Raw genomic sequence first — 22,761 nt, 5'->3', positions numbered from 1 at the left:
CAAATCCTGCCCTATGTAGGATTGAATCTAGGGCGTCCAGTTAGTAAGTAGGCTCCTTACAGACTACGACCGCAGCTTACAAAATGTTAGTGCAGGGTCCCCACACTCTGGAAAATCAGGGAAAGTCAGGAAAATCATGCATTTTGCGTAAAATGCCATGAAAAGTCAGGGAACGTAAATGTGCAAGACAATTCATAAAGTGTAAATTATGTTTCTTCAAAACTGTCACAGCAGTGTGTGAACCATTTTAAAGGAAATTCCAGTCTTGAGCCATTTGTTTGTTTCCTGTACTCAGAACACAACACACACACACTCTCTCTCTCTCACACTCACTCACTCACAAGAAATTTAATGAGTCGTTGTTTCAAACAAAGCATTATGAAACTTGCTGACAGTACAGTGAATCTTCTTACTTTGGATTTGACTGCAATTGAAAATGTAGAAATAAGAAAAATGGACATTGGTTTTAAGACAGAAAAAGTACTGAAAGAACTGAAAGCATCAGATAAAGATAAACTAACTTTCAGGGTTGACTGTCGAACTTTTTGGTCGGCACAATCAAGATGATTGTTGAAGGGAGACCTCTGAAATACAAACTAGTACGTGCGCTGTCAGCTTTGGACCCCAGACTATAAAAGAACAATCCAGAACTTGCTCAGACTAGGATGAAACGCATCCTACAAACTCAGCGTGAGCATAACAGAATGTCTTATTCTGTACTTGAGATGGCAAAGTGTCAATTCAATTTATATCTCTCTGTACTGAAATCCAGAGGTTTCTTGCAGTTTACTTCAGAGAATATGAAGAGAAGATGGGCAGCGGTAGACTAGATGACTTTGCAAGGTAATGTCCAAGAACCAAGAATATTCCGATTTGTAGCGTGTTGTGAAAATGTGTTTTATTTTATTCCATGGCAATACCTCAGTGGAGAGCGGGTTCTCAGTCAATACTTATTGTACGAAACCAAATCGAAGATTCTCTGATAGCACGGAGGCGGGTACATGATGCAATTATATACTATGGAGGTGTGGAATCTGTTCCTATTGTTCAAGAATGCTTATATCAGTTCGTGCAGCTTGAAGACGCTATTATGAATACATTAAACAGAAACGAATCCAAAGTGTAGAAGAAAAATCAAAGGTGAAAGAAGTGCTGAATTTAAGAAATTGGAAGAGGGAAGAAACAAATAGAATTATGTTACAAACAAGGACAAAACACTCTCGTAGAACAAGTTCAAGAACTGAAAGCAAAACAAAATTCTGTTTAAAAATCTAAATGTGAGGATTAACGTGTCTCGGAGTTGGTAATATTACGACTGATAGTATCAGGCTCAGGGAGAGTTGGCAATATATTCATATTCTTGACTGCTTTTTATTGTTTTTACAAGAAAAAAAAAAAACTAATTTGCAATGTCAAGGTATGTGTTACTGTATCATCCATATATTATTATATACTTACAGGTTAAATTTTGTGTAAATGACAGTTATTCATTGAACATAACAAATAATGTAAATGGTAATTAAAAGTGTGTGTTGGACGGCTATGGGGATAAAGGAAGCCGTTTAAAAGTGTATGATAGAACATACCCCATATTTTCCCATTTGTCAGGGAAAACAAGAATTTGTCAGGGAATACCGGGGAAAGTCATGGAAATCGATCTTCACTTTTTTGTGGGAACCTTGTAGTGCTATTAGAAATTTATTCTTAGTCGGTGAAGTTAAATTGCTACTTTTTTGAACCATCAGTAATGGAGTAGCAGTTTTGCAGTTGAGCAAACGACAGCGAATACATGTTCCGATGGTATTTTAAAAAAAAAGTCATTAATTACCCTAGAATCTTTTTCACTGACCGAGTTACTCATTTCTAATGAGAAGCTTCATGGGAAATAAAATACTATTTTGTCTGCTGAGAAAAATGTATTGCAAGTATTCCCCTCTCCCATGGGACAATTGGAATTTCGCGGAACTTAAGTTGAGACAAGTAATTACTAACAAATTGTCAAAAATACTTTTAACATCAAGTAGCTGCAGTCCTTTGGTGAACGATTTTATGATTTATTGGTTGACTTTAAGTTACGCGTCCCGTTCAGTACAGAGACTATATGAGACATGGACCTATCGAACCCGATCTCCCGTGCCGAAGGTCACGAGATAGTTTTGAACAATTTTATGGAAACAATTCTTGCACGTAACGTGAAGTTGATAATAAACATGTATCCTAAAAAGTAGCCGTTCTAGGCCTTTTATGTAGATTTACATCAGACATCCAATCTGGAGATCGGTGATGACGGCGAAATAAATATGGTTGACATTTAAGGAATCTTGATGAAACTTTGCACATTGATACAAGTCATTTACTGGAATGTTTGTATGCTAAGATGTACTTACAGTTTTCATATTATGTCTTTCCTGGTGAGATCACTCACTTCAATTTTATATTTCAAAATTGTACATATTGTCTAGCTATATGTAGGACATAATAAAATAATAGAATATAAAATGTAAAAGTTCTTTTTTTTTTTTTTTTTTTTTTTTTTTTTTTTTGTTGAAAGATAAGAAATGAAGATGAAGGAATAAGTAAAATTAAGTTAGGTCATAAAAATTCTACGAGAAAACCATTGATCCTCTCAAAATTAGTATGTGTGTGATCGAGGTCGAACGTGCAAATGTTCACATCACTTATTTACCGTGATCTACTTGAAAACAAAAGAAATGAGCAAATACTTTCTTCAGGAACGCTTATTTGATAAGCAGGCGTCCAGTAATGTTAAAAGAGAGAAGGTAACACCTATATGGCATATTTTTGATAGATGAGGTTAATGTGACTGAAAATATTAAATATTTCATAATTGGCTAATTAATCACTCTCTCTTTCTCTTTCTCAGTCTATTGAGATGTTATTAGAGAAACACGAATAACATATTTGCTCAAACAATATATCATTAAAAAAATAGCTCTTGTGTTTGCACTTGCATGAGAATTCTTAAAATAATATGACTAGATAAACTCTTCTTAACTTTATTCATAAGCGACTTTTGGCCAGTCGCTATAGTTACGAGAGGGCAAGGAGTATACTCCAGTTCCCTACTGCAATTACCAATACTCCTTTTCAAAATAAAAATTAAATTTTTGTATATGAAAAATATTGATGTGATTTCATATTCTCCAAATGAACATTTCGTGTTTAATTGCTGATATGAATATTTTTGTTACTGATTATATTTTGTCGTTCAAGATCCCGGAGTTGGGTATTCAATAAAGTATGAGCTTTGTTTGTGGTCCCCATTTTTAAAAACTTGACTAAACATAATCAATGGGATTTCAGAAATCGAGCAGTCTGTTCTGTAGAGTGATGGTTTTTGAACAAAGACAAGCGTAGTATTTTACAGTGTAACGGAAAAAAGTTCTTGCCGTTCGTGATTGTCGGAAATAGACAGATATATATCACATGATAGCGTTATGTTTCGAAGTAATTTCCGTCAACATCCAGCATCCTTTGCCAACGTTACGTCAACTGCGCAATACCCAGGCGATATAACTAGGGGGTCTTGGACACATAAAAGTCCATGCATGTGCCCGAAAACCACCTCATTGTAAATGGATTTCTCACGGAGGTTCCACGAAACGGAGCAAGTGGTAACCTGATGACGCTAGGTTCGACGAGATGGCGAATACCTCTAAGCCAAGTCGCTGAATGGTATCCCTGGTCGTCCTTGCCACTGTGGACTCTCATTGTCAGCACAGCCTTGTTATTAACCGTATTACGACTGCTGCGAGTACTGATCCGCAGTGGCCTGATGGTAGGAGCTTGGTAATGCACTACTTGGCGATTAGTCCAAGACACAGGACATTATCTTGTGTGGGTAATATTGAGATGTAAGGCACACAGAGTCATTGGTGACAACTAATATCAGGGATGCTTGAGAGAGTAATACTGGACCCACTTTTTAACAGACTTGAAAGAAAAAAAGTTCTTCATTCGACCTGTTTATATATATATATATATATATATATGTGTGTGTTGTGTTGTGTTGTGTTGTGTTGTGCACGCATAACTTAGACATAGATGTACCAATTTTGATTTATTTTAAAAGTATACTTCCCCGTCAGGGGTGTGCTTATAGTCTTCGGAGGTAGACCATAACACGCTAGATGCAGTGAAGTTGGTTAGTACTTTTTAAAGAAAAGTTCTTATCTCGTGAGCCCTCGATCGAATATGGGTGTATTGCGATGTCGAGACAGCAACATTTCTTGTTGGCTGCCAACACTGTATGGAGTATCCACTTGTACACCTTCCATATACGATGCAGATGAAGTCTATTTCTTTAGAAATCTGAGGCTTTCCGCTAATGTAACAAACATTTGGTTTCTGTCCTCCAGTATGGCTATCTTCAGGGCCTCGTCATTCAACAATCGTGGTCTCCCACTGTGGGGCTCATCACAGTAGGCCCAGATCTCCCGACCTACCTGCTGGAACCAATGTCTGGCAGTGCGTTCGTTAAAAGCATCCTCCCCAAATGCTTGACATATTTGACAACTTGATGCGACTGCAGGCAGACCCACCGTCAACTCATAAAGCAAACAACTGCGAACGTGGGGAATCGGTATCTCTATTCCTCTTCCACACTGGACGAGCTGTAATTACTGTTTCCACTGTGATGTGTGAGCCTGTATTAGCACAGGTCAAGAGCCACAGTAACCACCATCGCTTTTCCGGCACATGAGTCACTTCATTTTCTCTGTGAGTGCTTCATCAAATGGAAAGTCAAAAATGGCAAGAACGTTGTTGGTTACCTTGTTCACCTGAAGAGATTAAGAAAATCATAGTTCTCACTGGTATCGAGTAGTTATTTGACATTTCGTACTTACAAGTTCGGAGAAATTTTTCATCCGTTTACGTAAACACGTTCATACGATTCTCCATTAGTATGCAAGTGAGTGCAACACAATAGATAAGTTGACTTAAAGGGAGAAGGAGCACAATTTCAGCGCTACAAAACAATCATTTCAAACGCTTATGTGTAAAGAAGAGCACTTGTAGACGAAACTGTGATACGTAAAGAATAACAGATATCATTGAAGAATTCAATATGTTAAAGTGAGCAGAACCTGTACAACAAACACACAACAACAGATTCTTCTGTGTATTTGTAGGTGAAAATGGGAGAAAATTCATTACAAATTAGTACCAAATAAGTAAGTAACCACTGCTGCTGTTAGATTGGTACGTTTACTTACTTGGCCCTACAAGAAGTATACATAGCACAGCTGTCCAGCAAGAAAACGCTAGATCACATATGGCAAATATCATCCAAAATATTTGAGATTTCGAATGTTGGAATGTTCAGTTTCGCATTCTGTTATCCATAGTGTGCAGAGTTGATATTACTAGTTGCTTAAGTCCTATACTAATTTTTAATCCAGGAACCATTTTGTAAACCTCCGGCAATAAGGTGTAACTACAAATACTACCGTAGCAAGTAAAATTAGGGATGTACCGATACCGCTACTGAAGAGACCGATACCGATACTTTTGGACACATTTCTTATATATTATCAGGAATTTTCAGAATAATGAAATGATCAACATTGTTATAGGGTATATTAGATATAAGGTCAAAATTTGACATAAAAAGACAAAAAGCAGAATTTCATATTAGGTTCCACACAAAAAATATATTTCCTCTAAATTTACTCCAGCTCACATAAAATGAACTAAAAAGCAGCAAATACTTATATAGTGTAAAATTAATTCTAAGAGTCGGTGATTGATATTTAGAGTGATAGTGTACTTTGATTTACTAGTCTCTATTACATACATACAATGGCGGCAATTGGACGTTGGAAGTGTGTGGGGGGAAGGGGGGAGCAAGACATGATCTGAATATTTGTATATCAGTGTTAGTTTTCCTGATTGTTTCTAACACTTCGTTTGACGAAAGGTTGTATAATTAATAGGTTACTATTTTTTAAAGTTAAAATATCGTATATCGTATTTCATATTTTATTAAGGAAATTGACAAGAGCAACGCAAGTAGGTACTAGCCCTTTGTACTCTTAAACAACGAAGATCTAAGATGATTTGATTCCTTGCTCATGAACATCTTAAAATTCTGTCTGGAAAATTATGCGATTTGGTCAGTGGCCACCGGTCACTACTTGATACCAAAATGTTCACCATCCTCTTAGTATTGATCAACACCAATATCATCTCCATGACTCACCGTTCCTAAGATATTGGCGCAAAAAAAAAAAAAAAAAAAAAAAAAGTTTCGATTTCGGGAGTTTAAAGAAGCCATATCTCCGGAACCGTAAGTCACAGAGAAATGATGGTGTTGATCAATACCTACAAGGATGGTGAACCTTTTGGTACTAGACAGCAACCGGTGGTCACTGGCCACCGTTCCTCAGATATTGGCCAAAAGGAGTTCCGATTTCAGGAGATTTAAAGAGCCATATCTCGGGAACCGTAAGTTACAGAGTTGATCAATACCTAAGAGGATGGCGAACATTTTGTTGACAAATAATAACCGGTGGCCACTGGTTGTATATTCATTTTCAATATATATACGGTGATAAAAAGTGACAGCTTAATATAGCTAATTCAACAATCTAATACGCAGGTTCCAAATATGTAAATGTATTATCTATTGAATTCAATCAAATACATTTAATATACAATTCCATATAAATTTCGAAAAAATACTTTTTAAGTTCGTTCTGACAATGCCCTTCGAGCATATTACTCTCTTTTTAATCAATATTCCTGCATCATTTTTTCCCTATGAACCAGTAACACGCACAAAAACTGTACATTTCCAAATGAAACTATTAAATGAAGAGGTCACTTAAGAAAAGTGGGGAGGGGCAACTGCCCTATCCTGGCCCTCTAATCGGCGCCCTTCCTACGTATAATGCAAACGAATACTACCGCTACAAATTTTTATTGTTTAAAAAAAATATGCGTGGTGAACCAGGTGTTGCTGTGTATACCATAAAAAAAAATAAGAGGGTTATTTAAAAGAAGTCGAAAATGATCAAACTATTTATTAACTTCAGAACTAATGGTTTTTAACCAGTAAGTAGGAGAAAATAAACCCAAAGTGAGCGTCTTGTGAGTTTCTACCATAGCATTTTTTTCTAAATCGAAACCTCTTGTTTCGTTTGGGATTCAAATGACAGGTCTGATGCCCGGGCCTCCTTTCTCATGAAAATGTATATGTAATATAGCAAACCACGTATATTAAATACTAGACGTAATATAATAACCATGGAATAGGCCCTCCCTAGAAAATTTTCTTCGGGCGCCCATGATCCTGACTAAGGACCTTTGGTTTTTCTTCACCGTATTTTGATACGGATGGACTAAAAATATCAGTTGAGTACGAGTAGTTCAAATCAAGGCGTGCACATGCATAAAGAAATCGATTGTACAATTGATAATCATTTAGATCACCTTTAAGTCTAAAAGAAATCGATAAAATGTAAGTGTCATTGTTAATACTAAACAAACTGAAAATAGTTCGGTAAATATCGGTGTCCATTTGCCGATACCGATACTCCCAAAAGTGGCCGATATCACAGATACCGATATATCGGTACATCCCTAAATAATATATCTTCAAAATTGCCCATTTTTTCTTGGTAGTAAATGAAGCACAACTATTGAATGAACAGATGCTTTTTATATTGATATAATCAACAGCAAGCTGCCTGTCGCTACTACATATAACAGTAATCATTACGAATTTGTGTGAGGAAAATAGAAAATTGCTGAAATTTTAAGTAGGAAATTGAATTTTATAAATGACCCTTCTTTTAGTGCTCTACATGTCTTAACTTGGCATCAGTTCCGAACATTGGCCTGGGATAGTGCATAATGCTCATTTGTGCGTTTCTAGGCAGGACCCTGATCGAAATTGTAGATTAATGATAAATACCTGTTGTGTTTATTAAAATTGCTGTGCAGATTTTTACGTTAAATTGTTTCACTTCAATTTGTTTCAGGCTCCAGGCATAGCGGGAATGAATCAAATGGGTCAATCAGTCGGTGCTGGTAGCCCTTATAGCTACAGTTCCCCTGGTAGTACAACACAAGCACCAGGTACAACAGTTAGTTTGGCTGCAGCTCAGCGAGGTGTGGCGCCAAACATTACAATGCCTACGAGGTTCGCCACACCGAATGACAGTAATTTAACGCAACAGGGTCAGCCTGCGGCGCCGCCTCCAGCTCAGCCTCAACCACAACCACAGTTATCTGGAACACCTAGTAGCACTCAACAAGGACCTCAACCAACTACTCAACCTGGTGTACAAGTTCCTGGCAGTGGAGCTGCAACTCAGAGTCAGGGTTCAGCTCAAACAGCAGACCCTGAGAAAAGAAAATTGATTCAGCAGCAGTTGGTGTTATTGTTGCATGCCCACAAGTGCCAGAGGAGAGAAAGTCAAGCAAATGGTGAAGTTTGGCAGGTAAGTTTAACCTTTCTTCACTGTCAGTTATTGAAGTTCATATATATGACTATAGTAAAAAAAAAAAAAAAAAAAAAAAAAAAAAAAAAAAAAAAAAAAAAAAACTGAAAATAATTTTTTGAGATAACTACAGCGAATGTTGGAAGACTTCTCTCCTATTCTGCGATAAACAGTGTCTGTAAGAAAAAGGATTTTAATAATTAAGAGATAATTACTTCACAAAAAAATATTTGTAATTCAGGTGGAAGAATATTTATCTTTTAAAAAACTTTCTTCCCTCTATATATGTATTTATGAAGAACAATAAAGACTTAAACGAATAATTTGACTTGTGGTTTACATTTATAAATAAAGTCATGTAGACTTCAAAAGAAAGTATTATGAACGAATTAGTCTTGACGATTTTAAGTCATAGACAGTTTTATTTATTTATTTTTAGTTTAACGTCTCATGATTATGTACTGAGGCCAAGGGAGACAGTGATGATGAGATGGTTGTGATAATGGTGGAATGAAGGAAGTGAAGTAAACGGGAGAATGCCGAGAAAACACACGCACACCGTGTTTGTCCACTACAAAGTTAACTTGGTGATAGCTGGAATCGAGCCAGGGACTTCCCGCACCAAAGGTGAACGCACTAACACTGAGCGATCTCAGTCCTAAAAGTTGTAGAGTGTATAGAGGTAATGTGTTCAGTGATAAAATGGAAACATACAATCTTCGTATTTTGAAAATTATTTGATGCCTCAGAACTTAACTTATCGTAATGGCGCTTTTGAATCAGTTTCTTTTGTAAATGCAAAGAAAAATAATCATACGATTTCATATTCATATAATGGGAGTCTAGGTTTTTCGAAACAATGTGAGAATTCTGCTTGCTTATTTGACAGTCAGGAGAGCTAAAGCGTATCCAGCTTCTACTGAACGTGTTACTATCTATGGATAGTGTGACAATATTATTATTACTTTCCTAATCGCGGTGTGTGAGTGAGTTCAGTTTCAAGCCTAATAATAATAATAATCATCATCATGAAACTATGGGATCTTAGTTTGGAACAAGTGTCAACTTAACCATACACACAATCCGTGTCGGCTTCAAATGTTTTGTTGAGTTAACTCATTAACTTCTTAGTAATAAGTCCTAATAACTAAAATTTGCTAGTATATTGTTGTTGCAGTGATATTGTCACTAAAGTTATTCATTCTTTTTATTACAGTGTAATTTACCTCACTGCAAGACAATGAAAAATGTTCTAAACCACATGACGACATGTCAGGCAGGAAAATCATGTTCAGTTCCACATTGTTCATCATCTAGACAAATTATTTCACACTGGAAGCATTGTACGCGAAGTGATTGTCCAGTTTGTTTACCTTTGAAGCAAGCTGACAAGATCAAGAACAACCCGAATGGTGAGTACTTATTTATGTTTATTGAATTTGAGCAAACTAATGGTGTAGAATAGATTAAACTAAAAGAATGTGTCTTGCTGTAAGCAGTATCATTAATTGTGCTGTGTAAGCAATGAAATCTGCCTAGGGCAGTGCAAATTTATTTATAAATAATGCTTGGAACTGGTTAAAGCTTTGCTTGGAAGTAACAAGCCGAGGTAGAAGTGAAGAATTGCTGTGTTAATATTACTACTAAATAGAGGCACACATATCTATCATAATTGCATATACCGGTAAATCATCTTCCTGCATTTTACAAAGTATTTTTGAAGCTGCTGATGCACTGATAGGGAGTCAAACCTCGCCGAACTAAGAGAACAGACTGAATTTGAAGCAAATATAGCATATTCAGGTAGTGCGAAAACTAGTAGAAATACCAAAGCGTGTCAGGTATCCGTGTGTGTTTCGTTCATTGATTATAAAGAAGTATTGATTCAGGTAAGACTTCAATTATCAATACGCTTAAATAAAATTATGGTCAAAAAGCCTACATCAAAGTTACCAATACCATTTACAAGTCGGTGCGAACATCCGTGCAAAGACAGTACGAATCGAGAAGGGATGTTTCTTTCGTACAAACTTCTTACAACAAACACTTCCGTTAAATGTTACTGATTTCATTTTTAATTTTCGCAACTTGTATAAAATCAAAACTATTCAATTTCTATTAGATCAATGTTATTTCAAAATCGATATTTCGGATATTCAGTGAATATCCATGCTCGGGAATCGAAAACAGGTATATACCATACTATGCAATAAATTCGTCGTATGATTGTTGTATCGTCACCAGCAGAATTATAGAATATTCATTGGAGGTAACTTTAGCTTGTGTATTTTCAAATTCACGTATAGCAGGTTGTATTTAGCCAAAGTTTATAATTTCAAATAGAATGTAAGGAACACATTATAGCATAATAGATCATTTTACTGACCTCCTTTTAATATTTCTGTGCAGATCACTCGATGAAAGTAGCCGAAATATCGGATTGGTGAAACAGTGGTCGGCATAGAAATATTAAAAAAGACGAGTACAATTCTCTATTGTGGTATAATGGATTTGTTTTATTAACAGTTCAAAACTACATAAGAGTTGCTTTTAATTTTATTTAAATCAATTTTTGAAGACAATATTTTATTCAGCTAATGTTTATTTATATGTTTATTTTTTGTGACAGGCAAGAGAAAACAGGCAAAATTACGCTGGCTACAAAATCCTAATGAAATAATTACACAAAATTTCGCAGATATCAGGCGGGAAACTTCCAAAACTTTTAGAACAAAGAAACGCGATTTTCTGGAAGCTAAAATCAAGGAACTTGAAGATAATAGTAAAAATAAAAACATCCGGGACATGTACAAGGGGATCAGCGAATTTAAGAAATACTATCAACCTCGTGCTTATATATTAAAGAAATCTGACGGTACAGTTCTCACTGATACGGATAGCATCTTAAATAGATGGAAAGATTTCCTTGACGATTTGCTTAACGCGCAGCCAGAAAACTAGTGTACGTGGAGAAAAGGAGATACACACCGCAGAACCGTATATTCCAGAACCCAACCGAATAGAAGTAGAAACCGCTATAAAGAAATTAAATAAACACAAATCTCCATTGAGTTAAATTTAGCTGGAGGCGAAAAATTGTGGAAGAAGATACACGAACTCATTCTCCTTATCTGGAACAAGGAAGAATTGCCACAAGAGTGGAAAGAATCAATCATTGTTCCAATTCATAAGAAAGGCGACAAAACTGACTGTAATAATTATCGAGTTATTTCTCTTCTGTCAACATCCTATAAAATCCTTTGGAATATTTTGTTAGCAAGATTGACCCCATACGCAGATGAAATTATTGGAGATTATCAGTGCGGATTTAGACGAAATCGAACAACTATCAACCAAATATTTACTATTCGCCGAATACTCGAAAAAGTGGGAATACAATACCCCGGTACATCAACTGTTTATTGATTTTAGAAAGGCGTACGGCTTGGTTAGGAGAGAAACATTATACAACGTTCTCACAGAACTTGGAATACCCAGAAAGCTAATTAGATTAATTAAGATATGTTTAAATGAATCCCAAAGTAAAGTCCGGGTAGGAAAATTTTTGTCCACAAGCTTTCACGTCGAAAATGGCCTGAAACAAGGAGATGCGTTGTCGCCATTATTATTTAACTTTGTTCTGGAATACGCTATAAGGAAAATCGAAGATAGCAATCAGAGCCTAGAGTTGAACGGTATTCACCAGGTTATGGCATATGCTGATGATGTAAATCTAATAGGGGATGATATGAAAACAATAGAAAGAAATACAAAGATCTTATTAAACGCTTGCAGGGACATGGGTTTAGAAGTAAATGCAGAGAAAACTAAATATATGGAAGTGCGTCGGGACCGGAAAACAGCAAATTATGGATGCGTTAAAATATTAAATAATACTTTTGATGAAGTGGATAGTTTCAAATATCTAGGATCAATATTAACAGAGAAAAGTCATATTCACGGAGAAATTAAATGTCGACTAAAAGCAGGGAATTCGTGTTACTATTCGGTTCAAAATCTCTTGTCGTCGCGAATACTGTCGAGGAATATGAAGCTTAAAATATACTAAACGATAATCATGCCTGTTGTTCTGTATGGTTGCGAAACATGATCACTTACTTTGAGGGAAGAACATAGACTGAAAGTATTGAGACGAATATTCGGAGCCAAGAGGAACGGGAATGGGGAATGGCGGAAACTTCATAACGAGGAACTACATAATTTATATGGTTTACCCAACATTGTTAGGGTCGTCAAGTCTTGGAGGCTTAGATGGGCGGGTCATGTTGCTAGAATGGAAGAAAGTAGAAACGCTTTCAAAGTCTTGATTGGAAGACCAATGGGAAAACGACCATTAGGAAGACCTAGGCGTAGATGGGAGGACAATATTAAGATGGATCTCGCAGTGGATGCAGTTAGCTAAGGATAGAAGTCAGTGGAGAGCTTTTGTGAACGCGGCATTGAACTTCCGGGTTCCATAGGCCATAGAGTTAGTTATTTTTTGACGTTGTCGGAGTGTACAGCTTCTTATAGTACGATTTTCCTTTATACTATTTCTTGTTTCCTTATTCTTTATATTAAACAGCTAAAAGTCACTCCAAAACCTGTAATAAAACACTAATTATTAGTTCACATCTACTACTGAAATGTGCTTCTCATTTAACGTGTATTATTATTATTCACAGTTTTCAGGAATCGACTTAGAGTGAGAACGTGAGCGTATTGTTACAGTTATTAAAATGTATAATAATAGGTCTGGGGACTCCGAAACAAGTAGATTGTAACATAACAACATCATTTGTTTTGATTACTAACAGATGCATTAAAATTGATGAGTATTAAGCAGGCGATGTATTGGCTTTGAAAATTGGTCTGAATAGGATTAAACACAAACAGAAGGCAAACACTTCTATTTCATTTTATGCGATTCTATTTTTGAACTGTGGAATACAACGGGGTCAATATAAGTCAGGAAGTTGGATTAACAATGAATATGGAAAGATGAAAATGATGTTCAAAGCTGAAGAAAGTCAAGGCCAATTGAAAATGTGGGTTTAGAAGAAATTATCACTAGAGTTAATTAGTTGATTTTGAGTTTAGCGTCCAGTTCAGCACCGAGACTATTTGAGACGTGGATGTACAGCTAAACGTGGGACCCAAACTACATGAGCTCCCACCGGGAATGAACGTTTACACAGGGTGTCTATCAGTCACGAGTCACGAAAAAGTCACGAAATCAGAAAACGGTCATGGAAGTCGAGAAAAAAATCACGAAATTTAGCTTTTGGATCACGATTTTTTTTTTTATTTGACAAATGTAAGTACAGATTGGAAAAATTTGTTCTATAAAACGTCAAAATTCATTACCAAAAATGTCTATGATCGGCTTTAGATGCTACCAAATTGCAAGCAAAACAAGTTTCTATCGACTTCGACTTCGAAAATTCGCACCCAAATTCGCTCTTGAGAATGTTATGAAATTTTATGATTTGGTAAAGAAAAAGGCACGAAATTTCATTTCGGAATTTTAGTAGACACCCTGTTACACTATAGCGACGAGGGAATTCGAAATCAACACTATGTCTAATTTGAACAAGATTTGTAAGAGTCACAGCATTAAAGAATAAACTGACATGTTAAACTAGACTGGAGTGAATTTTAAACGAACAGTTCCGTATTAAAAGAATGAAATGAGTGTGACAGACATATTTTCAGTGTGTGTGTTTTTACCTATTTTAACATGGATAGAAGACGTGAACTCTTACAGCAGACATTCACTGTCTGTAAACTATACAACAAAGCATACAAGGATGTAGCTAGAAATATTCGTAGACAAGTTAAGGCTTCTTTGGATCAGGAAGATAACATGAGTGAGAAGTGTTATTTTAAGAAGTTTTGAAGTAGCAGTGAGTGGAACAATTTTTAATAAGAAATTATAACCGAAAAGCAAAAATATTCTTTAAGTGGATACTAAGAGCCAAGAAGCGACTACTAAAAACCCTTATATAAGGTGGTGGAACAAAATCTAGGATCACTACGTAGTAGCATGAAATAGTTACCTTAGATAAATGGTTTTAGAGAACATCCTTCCAACAGTAAATTTACAGAGGTTGATAGTTGAAATGAAGGAATACCGAAGTGGGCATGAAAATTGAATTACTTAACAGAAAATTGTGGAAAAAAATGGTCCAAAAATGGTTCAGATAGAAAGGGGAAGAAATAGGGAGAAAAGGAAAGCGAATAATTAAAGCACAAAGTAGTTGAGATACGTTCGGATGTGTGCTGTGTTCTAAAGAGTGAAGCCCATCAAGACTCCCTAAAGAGAAAGTATCGCTATATAAGGATCGATGTTCAGTAATTGGTCCATATGAACAAAAACACCAGAGGTACAAAAAGTGCAGCCAAGTTCGTCAGCCTCAAAAAGTGTTGAGATGAGGATGGGTGAGCCAAGTTCCTTGGCCACTGCATCTGAAACGAGCACTGAAACTTGGCGCGAGGTGTCTAACACATTCGAATGCATAAATATGTCTGTTCCTAGTTTCACGGCCGGGACCTTTCAGCCCTAAGGCTAGTGGTGACCCCCAAATCTGCCACGCTCACAAACACCATCCCTAAGGCTCGTTATCATCATTTACCTTGACATTTCGTAGAGGAATATAAGGTTTCCTTGTTTGGGTTTCGAACCATCAAATCTTACTGCAGTATACTGTATATGTGCCTTAGCGTCGTAGCAAAGTTGATATTCCTAAGGTTCCTTAACATCATTTTCCTTGACACCTCGCGCCAAGTTCCAGTGTTCGTTTCAGATGCAGTGGCCAAGGAACTTGGCTCATCCATCTTCATCTCAACACTTTTTGAGGCTGATGAACTTAGCTGCACTTTTTGCACCTCTGGTGTTTTTGTTCGTATTTCACTTCTTTTTGTAGTTCACCATGTCAATGTCGTATATTGGGATTCTCAATTGTGGCATATTGCTGGATTTAAATTTAAAATTGTACATTTTTAAAGGAGTCGTAATGTGTCACATACAAGGGCTCTCCCACCGGAAATCGAACCCAAGACCTTGTACAAGAAAGGCGCACATGCTAGCCACTAGAACAGCTGGGAGGATTTATTCTATTTAATATCTGTCAGAGAGTTATGTCCAAACGAGATTCTAATTCATTTACCCAAACTACAAAATAACGATTGCTAATATCTCATTTTTTATTACCTAAATACGAAGAGTATCAACAGGACCCAAAACCCTTGATGCTGAATCCTCGCTGCTACATCACTAGACATAGCTGGTGTTTCAATATACTTAGTTGTTCTCTACCTTTCCACAATGCGAAATTACGGAGTTCGTTACATGATGCGCATGTTGCGCAGTTTCATGCTGCCTCGGGTTTTCTTTCCAATGATATACACCTTTCAAACAGTTTGTAATCTTAATTATATTTGCCACCAACATATCCTAACTGTATATAAAACTACATGAACTGACATAAATTAAAGGGGTGCTTCCGGTTGACGTGGGAAGTTGAAATGATAAAGGGGGATGGAAGAATTTGCCCATGTTATTTAAATGGGTCATTTTTTGGACCTATAATCTCATATTTTAGGAACTTGGAATTGGAATAAAAAATTGAAATTCGGTATGCTTGTACGTTTTCATTAGTATTACCTAAGTAAATCAGTAAAAATAAAAAAATCCAACTTTAGAGTGGTTTCATGGGGAACTGAAAAATCTTTCCCATGGTATTTATATGGGACACCTTTTACACCCCAAAATTATAGGGCACTTCCTGTAGGGCTACAATGATTACATTTGACATGATTGTAGCTTTTCGGAACTAACCGACCGAAAAATTGCCAAAAGTCAATATTTTTTATTTTTAGGGAGTCTAAAGGGGAGATGAAGAAATTCCCCAGGCTATTTAAATGGGCCTTTTTTGGACTTATAATCTCATATTTTACGTACTTGAAATTGGAATACAAACGTGAAATTCGGTATGCTTGAACGTTTTTCGTTAGTATTACCTAAGTAAGTCAGTGAAAAAAAAAAAAAAAAAAAAAAAACTGTAGAGTGGTTTTATGGGGAACAGAAAAACCTTTTCCATGTTATTTATATTGGACATCTTCTACACCCCAAAATGTTTAGGCACTTCCGGCAGGATTAGAATGGCACGATTCTAGCCTCCCGGGACTAACCTACAGGAAAATTGCTAAAAGTGAATATTTTTAATTTTTAAGGAGTCTATTAGATGAAGAAATCCTCATGTTGTTTAAATAGACGTTTTTCTGCAATACAAAATCTTATCTTTTAGATAGTTGAAATAAGAAAAGAAACTTGAAATTCGGGAATTGTGAGCTTAAGAGGTGTGAGGAAGTAGGCAGAGCAAAGGCGAGGGTGTGCGGGCGAATTCTCAGGAGGGCAAATTCAGGAAATATGAAGAGCAAAGGCACGAAATTCACTGTTGATGAAAAGGCTGATACGAAAGAGATTCGCACACTGTTCACAGATAGAGACACGAAGCATCAAGTACATTTTTATATAACGACTGTGGTAACCATAATATAACTCGTGGTACCAATATATTTACGAAATCGGTTACATTTTGTTGCTAGTCTCACATAAATTCGAACAATTGGATTTCTCATTTCTTCGAAAACTTCATTAATTTCAAATATTCTCACCTCAACGTTATCTTACTTATCAAATTAATTTCAATATCTATTTAATACCAATGACTGCAATAAAGGAAAAATCTTCACCGAGAAAAGAAAAAAAATATTGGCTTTCCTTGTCTGGGTTTCCAACCACGAAATTTACGGCAGTATGTACGTGTCTTACCCCCGTGTTTTTAAAAGTTAACTGATTCACAGAACATGCCTCATTAACTTGATTAACTACTTATTACTAACTTTCACTTATTTTACTCGCACACTGAGAAAAATATATGTGGCGTACGTAAAAACGTTGGTTACATGTGTAAGTCCTGTAGTTTTTGGACTTAACGTACACTAAACATATAACTGAAAAAGTATATTTTAAACATACTTTCCGTATAAGTACTCCGAATAAACACACTTTCCGTACGTAACGAATTTTCTATCTCGTTTGGAAGCACCTAATCAATTATGAGTGAGTAAATGAACCGATCTCTGTTTGAGTAAGGACAGTTTTTCGTCCATAGAAAATTCCATAGCACATTCCTTAAATTTCCCATGAAAAATGATCCATGAAAAATTTCCCATAGCACATTCCTCACATTACCGTCCTTTTTCACACACAGGTCATTATAAGGTACCTTTATGCACAGCTTCACGTCATTATCTCATTGGGAACTAGCAAATCAATGTGATGAGTGCGTAAATGATCCGTTTTCTGCTTTGCTAAGGACAGTTTTTTTGCCCATGAAGAATTTCCTATAGCACATTCCTCAAATTTCGGAATTTGTTCACACTTAAGCCATTATAAGATACATTTATGAAGAGTTTCACATCTGTGTCTCATTGGGAAGTACCTAATCAATTTGATGAGTGAGTGAAACGATTTTTTTTTCTTGGCTAAGGACAATTTCTCGCCCATAAAAAAATCCCATAGCACATTAATTATATTTCGGACTTTTTCTGTACACGAGTCATTATAGGGTGCTTTTATGCAAAGTTTCACATCTATATTTCATTGGGAAGTACCTAATGAATTCGATGAGTGGGAGAATTAACCGATTTGTGTTTGACTAAGGACAGTTTTTTTCGCCTATAAAATCTCCCATAGCACTTCCTCACATTTCGCCATGTTCAAGTCATTATAATGTACCTTTATACAGAGTTTCACGTCTCTATCCCTTTGGAAATCAACCAAATCAACTTGATGAGTATGTGAGTGAAACGATTTCTTGCTTAGCTAAGGACAGTTTTTTGCCCATAAAAAATTTCCGATAGCGCATTCCTCAGATTTCGGACTTTTTTCATACTCAAGTCGTCATAGGGTACCTTTATGCTAAATTTCACATTTCTATCTCATTGGGAAGTACCTAATCAATTTGATGAGTGAGTGAGTGAAACGATTTCTTGTTAGGATAAGAACAGGTTTTTGCCCATAAAAAAATTCCCATAGCACATTCATCAAATTTAGGATTTTTCCATACTCAAGTCATTATAAGGTACTTTTGTGCAGAGTTTCACGTCTCTGTCCCATTGGGAAGTACCTAATCAATTTGATGAGTGAGTGAAACGATTTTTTTCCTGGCTAAGGACAGTTTTTTGCCCATAAAAAATTACCATATTACATTCCTTAAATTTCGGACTTTTTCCCTACTCACTTCATTATAGGGTACCTTTATGCAAAGTTTCACGTTTCTATCGTTGGGAAGTACCTAATCAATTTGATGAGTGAGTGAAACGATTTCTTGCTTGGTTAAGGACAGATTTTTCCCTATAAAAACTTTCCCATAGAACATTCCTCGAATTTCGGACTTTTTCCACACTAAAGTCATTATAGGGTACCTTTATGCAAAGTTTCACGTCTCTATCCTCATTGGGAAGTACCTAAATAATTTGATGATGAGTGAGTGAAACGATTTCTTGCTTGACTAAGGACGGTTTTTGCCTATAAAAACTTTCCCATAGGACATTTCTCAAATTTCGGACTTTTTCATACTGAAGTCATTATAAGGTACCTTTGTTCAGAGTTTCACGTCTCTGTCTTATTTGGAAGTACCTAATCAATTTGATGAGTGAGTGAGTGAAACTATTTTTTTCCTGGCTAAGGGCAGTTTTTTACCCATAAAAAATTCCCGTAGCACATTCCTCAGATTTCGGACTTTTCCCATACACAAGTTGTTATAGGGTATCTTTATGCAAAGTTTCACGTCTCTATCTCGTTGGGAAGTACCTAATCAATTTGATGAGTGAGTCAGTGAGCCTGAAAACTGCATATTTTAGGGGTTCAGTACTCGAATATGGTTGAAGGTAGGAATGTGAGATTTGGCATATGAGTACATCTCAGATATCTCCTTAAATTCTAAATTTCATGTTTCTACCCTTAATAGTATCGGTTTTACAAAGCCTCGAAATCGGCGATTTTACCCAAAACTCTTGTTCGTGTATAATATGCTTACGGCAGTGCAGGCCAGTTTTCATTTTCTTCGCGAAACTTGGCTGCCATGCACTGCAGTGCATGTTGATTAATTTAGAAACCCTTGATAAAAGAAGTATCTTCGTGATTATCATGATTGTTTATTTCAATGGAAATATATATATATATTAGGAAATCGTGTCATGTGATTTCTAATACGGAAAATATCAGATAAAATTTTCAACATCGCAGTTGCATCCTATTGCACCATTGGCAGTTAGTACTTTCTAATGCGGAAAGTAGCACAAAATCTCGTACACAGTTGCATGTCATTGTATAACTTAAGAAGATAAGAAGGATTGTCGTCACTTTGTGCACTTTAGAGGTATTGGATAACTTTACGGATCGATAGGTATGTGTTTGGCTTTATTAAACTCAAAAGCTTTTGAACTGATTATAATGAAACATACCAATGTCTGCATTGTACTCGCAGAACAGTTATAGGCTACTTATCATCATACGAGTTCCCTCAAATTTTTCTAACGGCGGAAGTGAAGCATTGTGTATGAAAGTCAAGTAACATTATCGACGCAGTTTTATTTCTTTGAATTCCATTTACATATGTCATATAAATATATATGTGTGTGTGTTGCGGAAGGAAAAAGTATTAGCGTTTTTCTTTTTTTCTCTGAACGTGAGTCACAAAGCTTATATGAATGAGTTAAGAGCTTTTTCGTATATAGAATAGTAATATTTCATTCATTTGCACACATTTTGGTAATTCCATTCCCAACAGTTGAAGAAAAGACTAAATTCAATAGGATGGATAGGAGGATAAAGAATTTTTGAACTGCTAAATTAACAAATGACTTTGAGGTGGAAATTTCTCTAGCCCCTGATTAACTGGAATTATCGTCAACATGTTTCCCAAGCCAGAAGTCAATGTTTCAACTGTTACTTAAATCTTGTGTTACTGTTTGAGAACACTGTAGCTAATATACACTGCAGCTACTCTTCTATACTGTATAGAAGAGTAAATCCACTGACTTTACTAACACTAGATCTCCGAAAGTAATAAGTGTAGAACCTTGAAATTTTGTATGTATACTTCTATATACCAACGGGTGGTGATGAGGTGGAGTTTATTTACCCCCATCCTTTATTAGGGTTTGATTCCATACAAAGTACGAAAACTCAGCTAGCTTCAAATATAGAGGAAAATTTTTCCGATAATACTCAGATCGGACTGAGTGATGGGTTTCTGTTTTTACATTCAATCTGAAATTTTAAATCTTCCTTTTAAGAGTGAAACGAACACTAGTGTTTTTTTCTCGTTTCCCCTTTCTGTGCATAAGTTGCTAAACTATTGTTTGTGATTATTTATTTTATATTTTAATTGTATATTTAGCCGTAATTTCACATACACATTCAAGAAGTGGTTATAAATTATACTGTGTACGTGTTTACAGGCAGAGAAGTTTGAACAAGTCATTTTGAGAAAACTATTCATAAGATGAACAGACACACTAGAATAAATGTCAGAATTTTGAAATAATGTTCCTGGCAACATTGACTGGATTGGCCAGATTAAACTGCGATAGCTGTCTGCAGTAGTGTATGGCAGTTAGCATGGATATGTACAAAATTAAACAGCGTACAGATATCAGTCGAATTTATAATCAAAACGAGTGTTCAGTTCCGCAGGCGTTTCGTGCATGGCGAATAATAGTTGGCCAATAGACCTTATAGAACGCTTGATTCACTGATTTGACAGATGAAAATCCCATGTAATTCACGAAATGTTACTCCAGCCTCAGAAAGTCACTGTGCTGATGGCATGATCGCCTGTTATTTTTTGAGGATGAACGTGGCGGTCGCATTACTGCCAGTGGTGAGCCAATTTTTCTGTCCTCAGCTGGCAAATCATGGCATAAGCGTTTTTTTAAAAAAAATATATATACAGTATATATACAGTATATATATATATATATATATAATAGTGCGACTTGCCACAAACTCGCCAGACTTGACTTGTTGCACGGAAAATTTCCTAGACGCGTTGCTTCTGTCCAGAACTGGCCGCCTAGATCAAGTTACCTCTCCCCCTATGTTATTTTCTATGAAGTGACTTCAAGTCTCATGTCTGAAAATAAGCCAGGCTTAAATCCATTTCACCCTCAGAAGGAGAGGAGAACATTGAACATTTCTCAAAGTATATCATAGATTGCTTTCCATAATAATAAAACAGATATTTAGTAATACTTGTAGATGGTGTCTATCGGTCACGAAAGTCATGAAAAAGTCACGAAATTAGAAAATGGTCATGAAAGTCAAGAAATTTAGCTTTTGGGTCACGATTTTTTTATCTGTACAAATATAAGGACGGACTGGAAAATTTTGTTCTATAAAACGTCAAAATTCACCACCAAAAATGTCTATGGTCGGCTTTAGACGCTACTAAATCGCAAGGAAAGCATTCTTCTGTCGCTTGCATGAAAATTCGGCTAATTTGCACCTAAATTCGCTCTTCAGAATGTTAGGAAATTTTATGATTTGATAAAGAAAAGGTCACGTAGAAGTCACGAAATTCCATTTTGGAATTTGAGTCGACACCTTGTTGTAGTTTTTATTCAATAACTCGTTAAAGTTCGGATGCAATGCAGTATTGATTGCTATTAGTAAATGAATAGTTCCTAAATTGTCCTAAATAGGTTGGCTTCAGTTATGAACATATGTACAGTTACCCACATAAGTACCTGAACCCGAAGTAATGGAATTATAATAATCAGGGGTCCAGGTACTTATGTGGGTGACTGTCTAATGAAACAAGAAATGGGTAGGAAAATAAAGCTGGAGACCAAACATGTTAAATTTTGTGAAATCATTAATGGGGCGTTTACACTTGGTCGATATAGTCGCACGGCTAAATCGACTCGCTGCATTTGTGACTAAATCGAAGCAACTAGGCCGAATCAGATCAATGGATGTGTTCAATTGTTTCAACCGAAATTGAATGCTGCTTGTCGACTCGCTCACCTCTGGTCGATTCGAAATCGACTGGCAATTTTAAAGATATCCAAGGAAAAAGTAATTGGTACAATTTGCGGTGTTATAGCAGAAGAATTAAGGCACGAAATTAAATAGCAATGACAAGAAAAAAGAAAAGGAATGGTGTTGGATAAGGGAATTTATAATAAGAAAACAGTATTTAGAAGCATAGTATACGTG

The 22,761-nt window shown here is 36.0% G+C and overlaps 1 protein-coding gene across 7 annotated transcripts in view; it reads left to right on the top strand.

The window, feature by feature from the left end:
• Positions 1–22,761, top strand: part of nej (CREB binding protein nejire) — a 255,701-nt gene that overhangs the window by 130,695 nt on the left and 102,245 nt on the right. For all 7 annotated transcript variants that reach the window (XM_081751731.1, XM_081751729.1, XM_081751730.1 and 4 more), the window contains exons 3-4: positions 8,007–8,468; positions 9,685–9,880. In XM_081751731.1, coding sequence (XP_081607857.1) covers positions 8,007–8,468; positions 9,685–9,880 — 658 coding nt within the window. The remainder of the gene's footprint in view (positions 1–8,006; positions 8,469–9,684; positions 9,881–22,761) is intronic.

This window comes from Thermobia domestica, chromosome 3, assembly GCF_964235325.1.
Source record: "Thermobia domestica chromosome 3, izTheDome1.hap1.1, whole genome shotgun sequence".
Taxonomy (NCBI): Eukaryota; Metazoa; Arthropoda; class Insecta; order Zygentoma; family Lepismatidae; genus Thermobia; species Thermobia domestica.
Note: the sequence above shows the minus strand (reverse complement) of the source record. Positions and strands in the feature narration are given on the sequence as shown.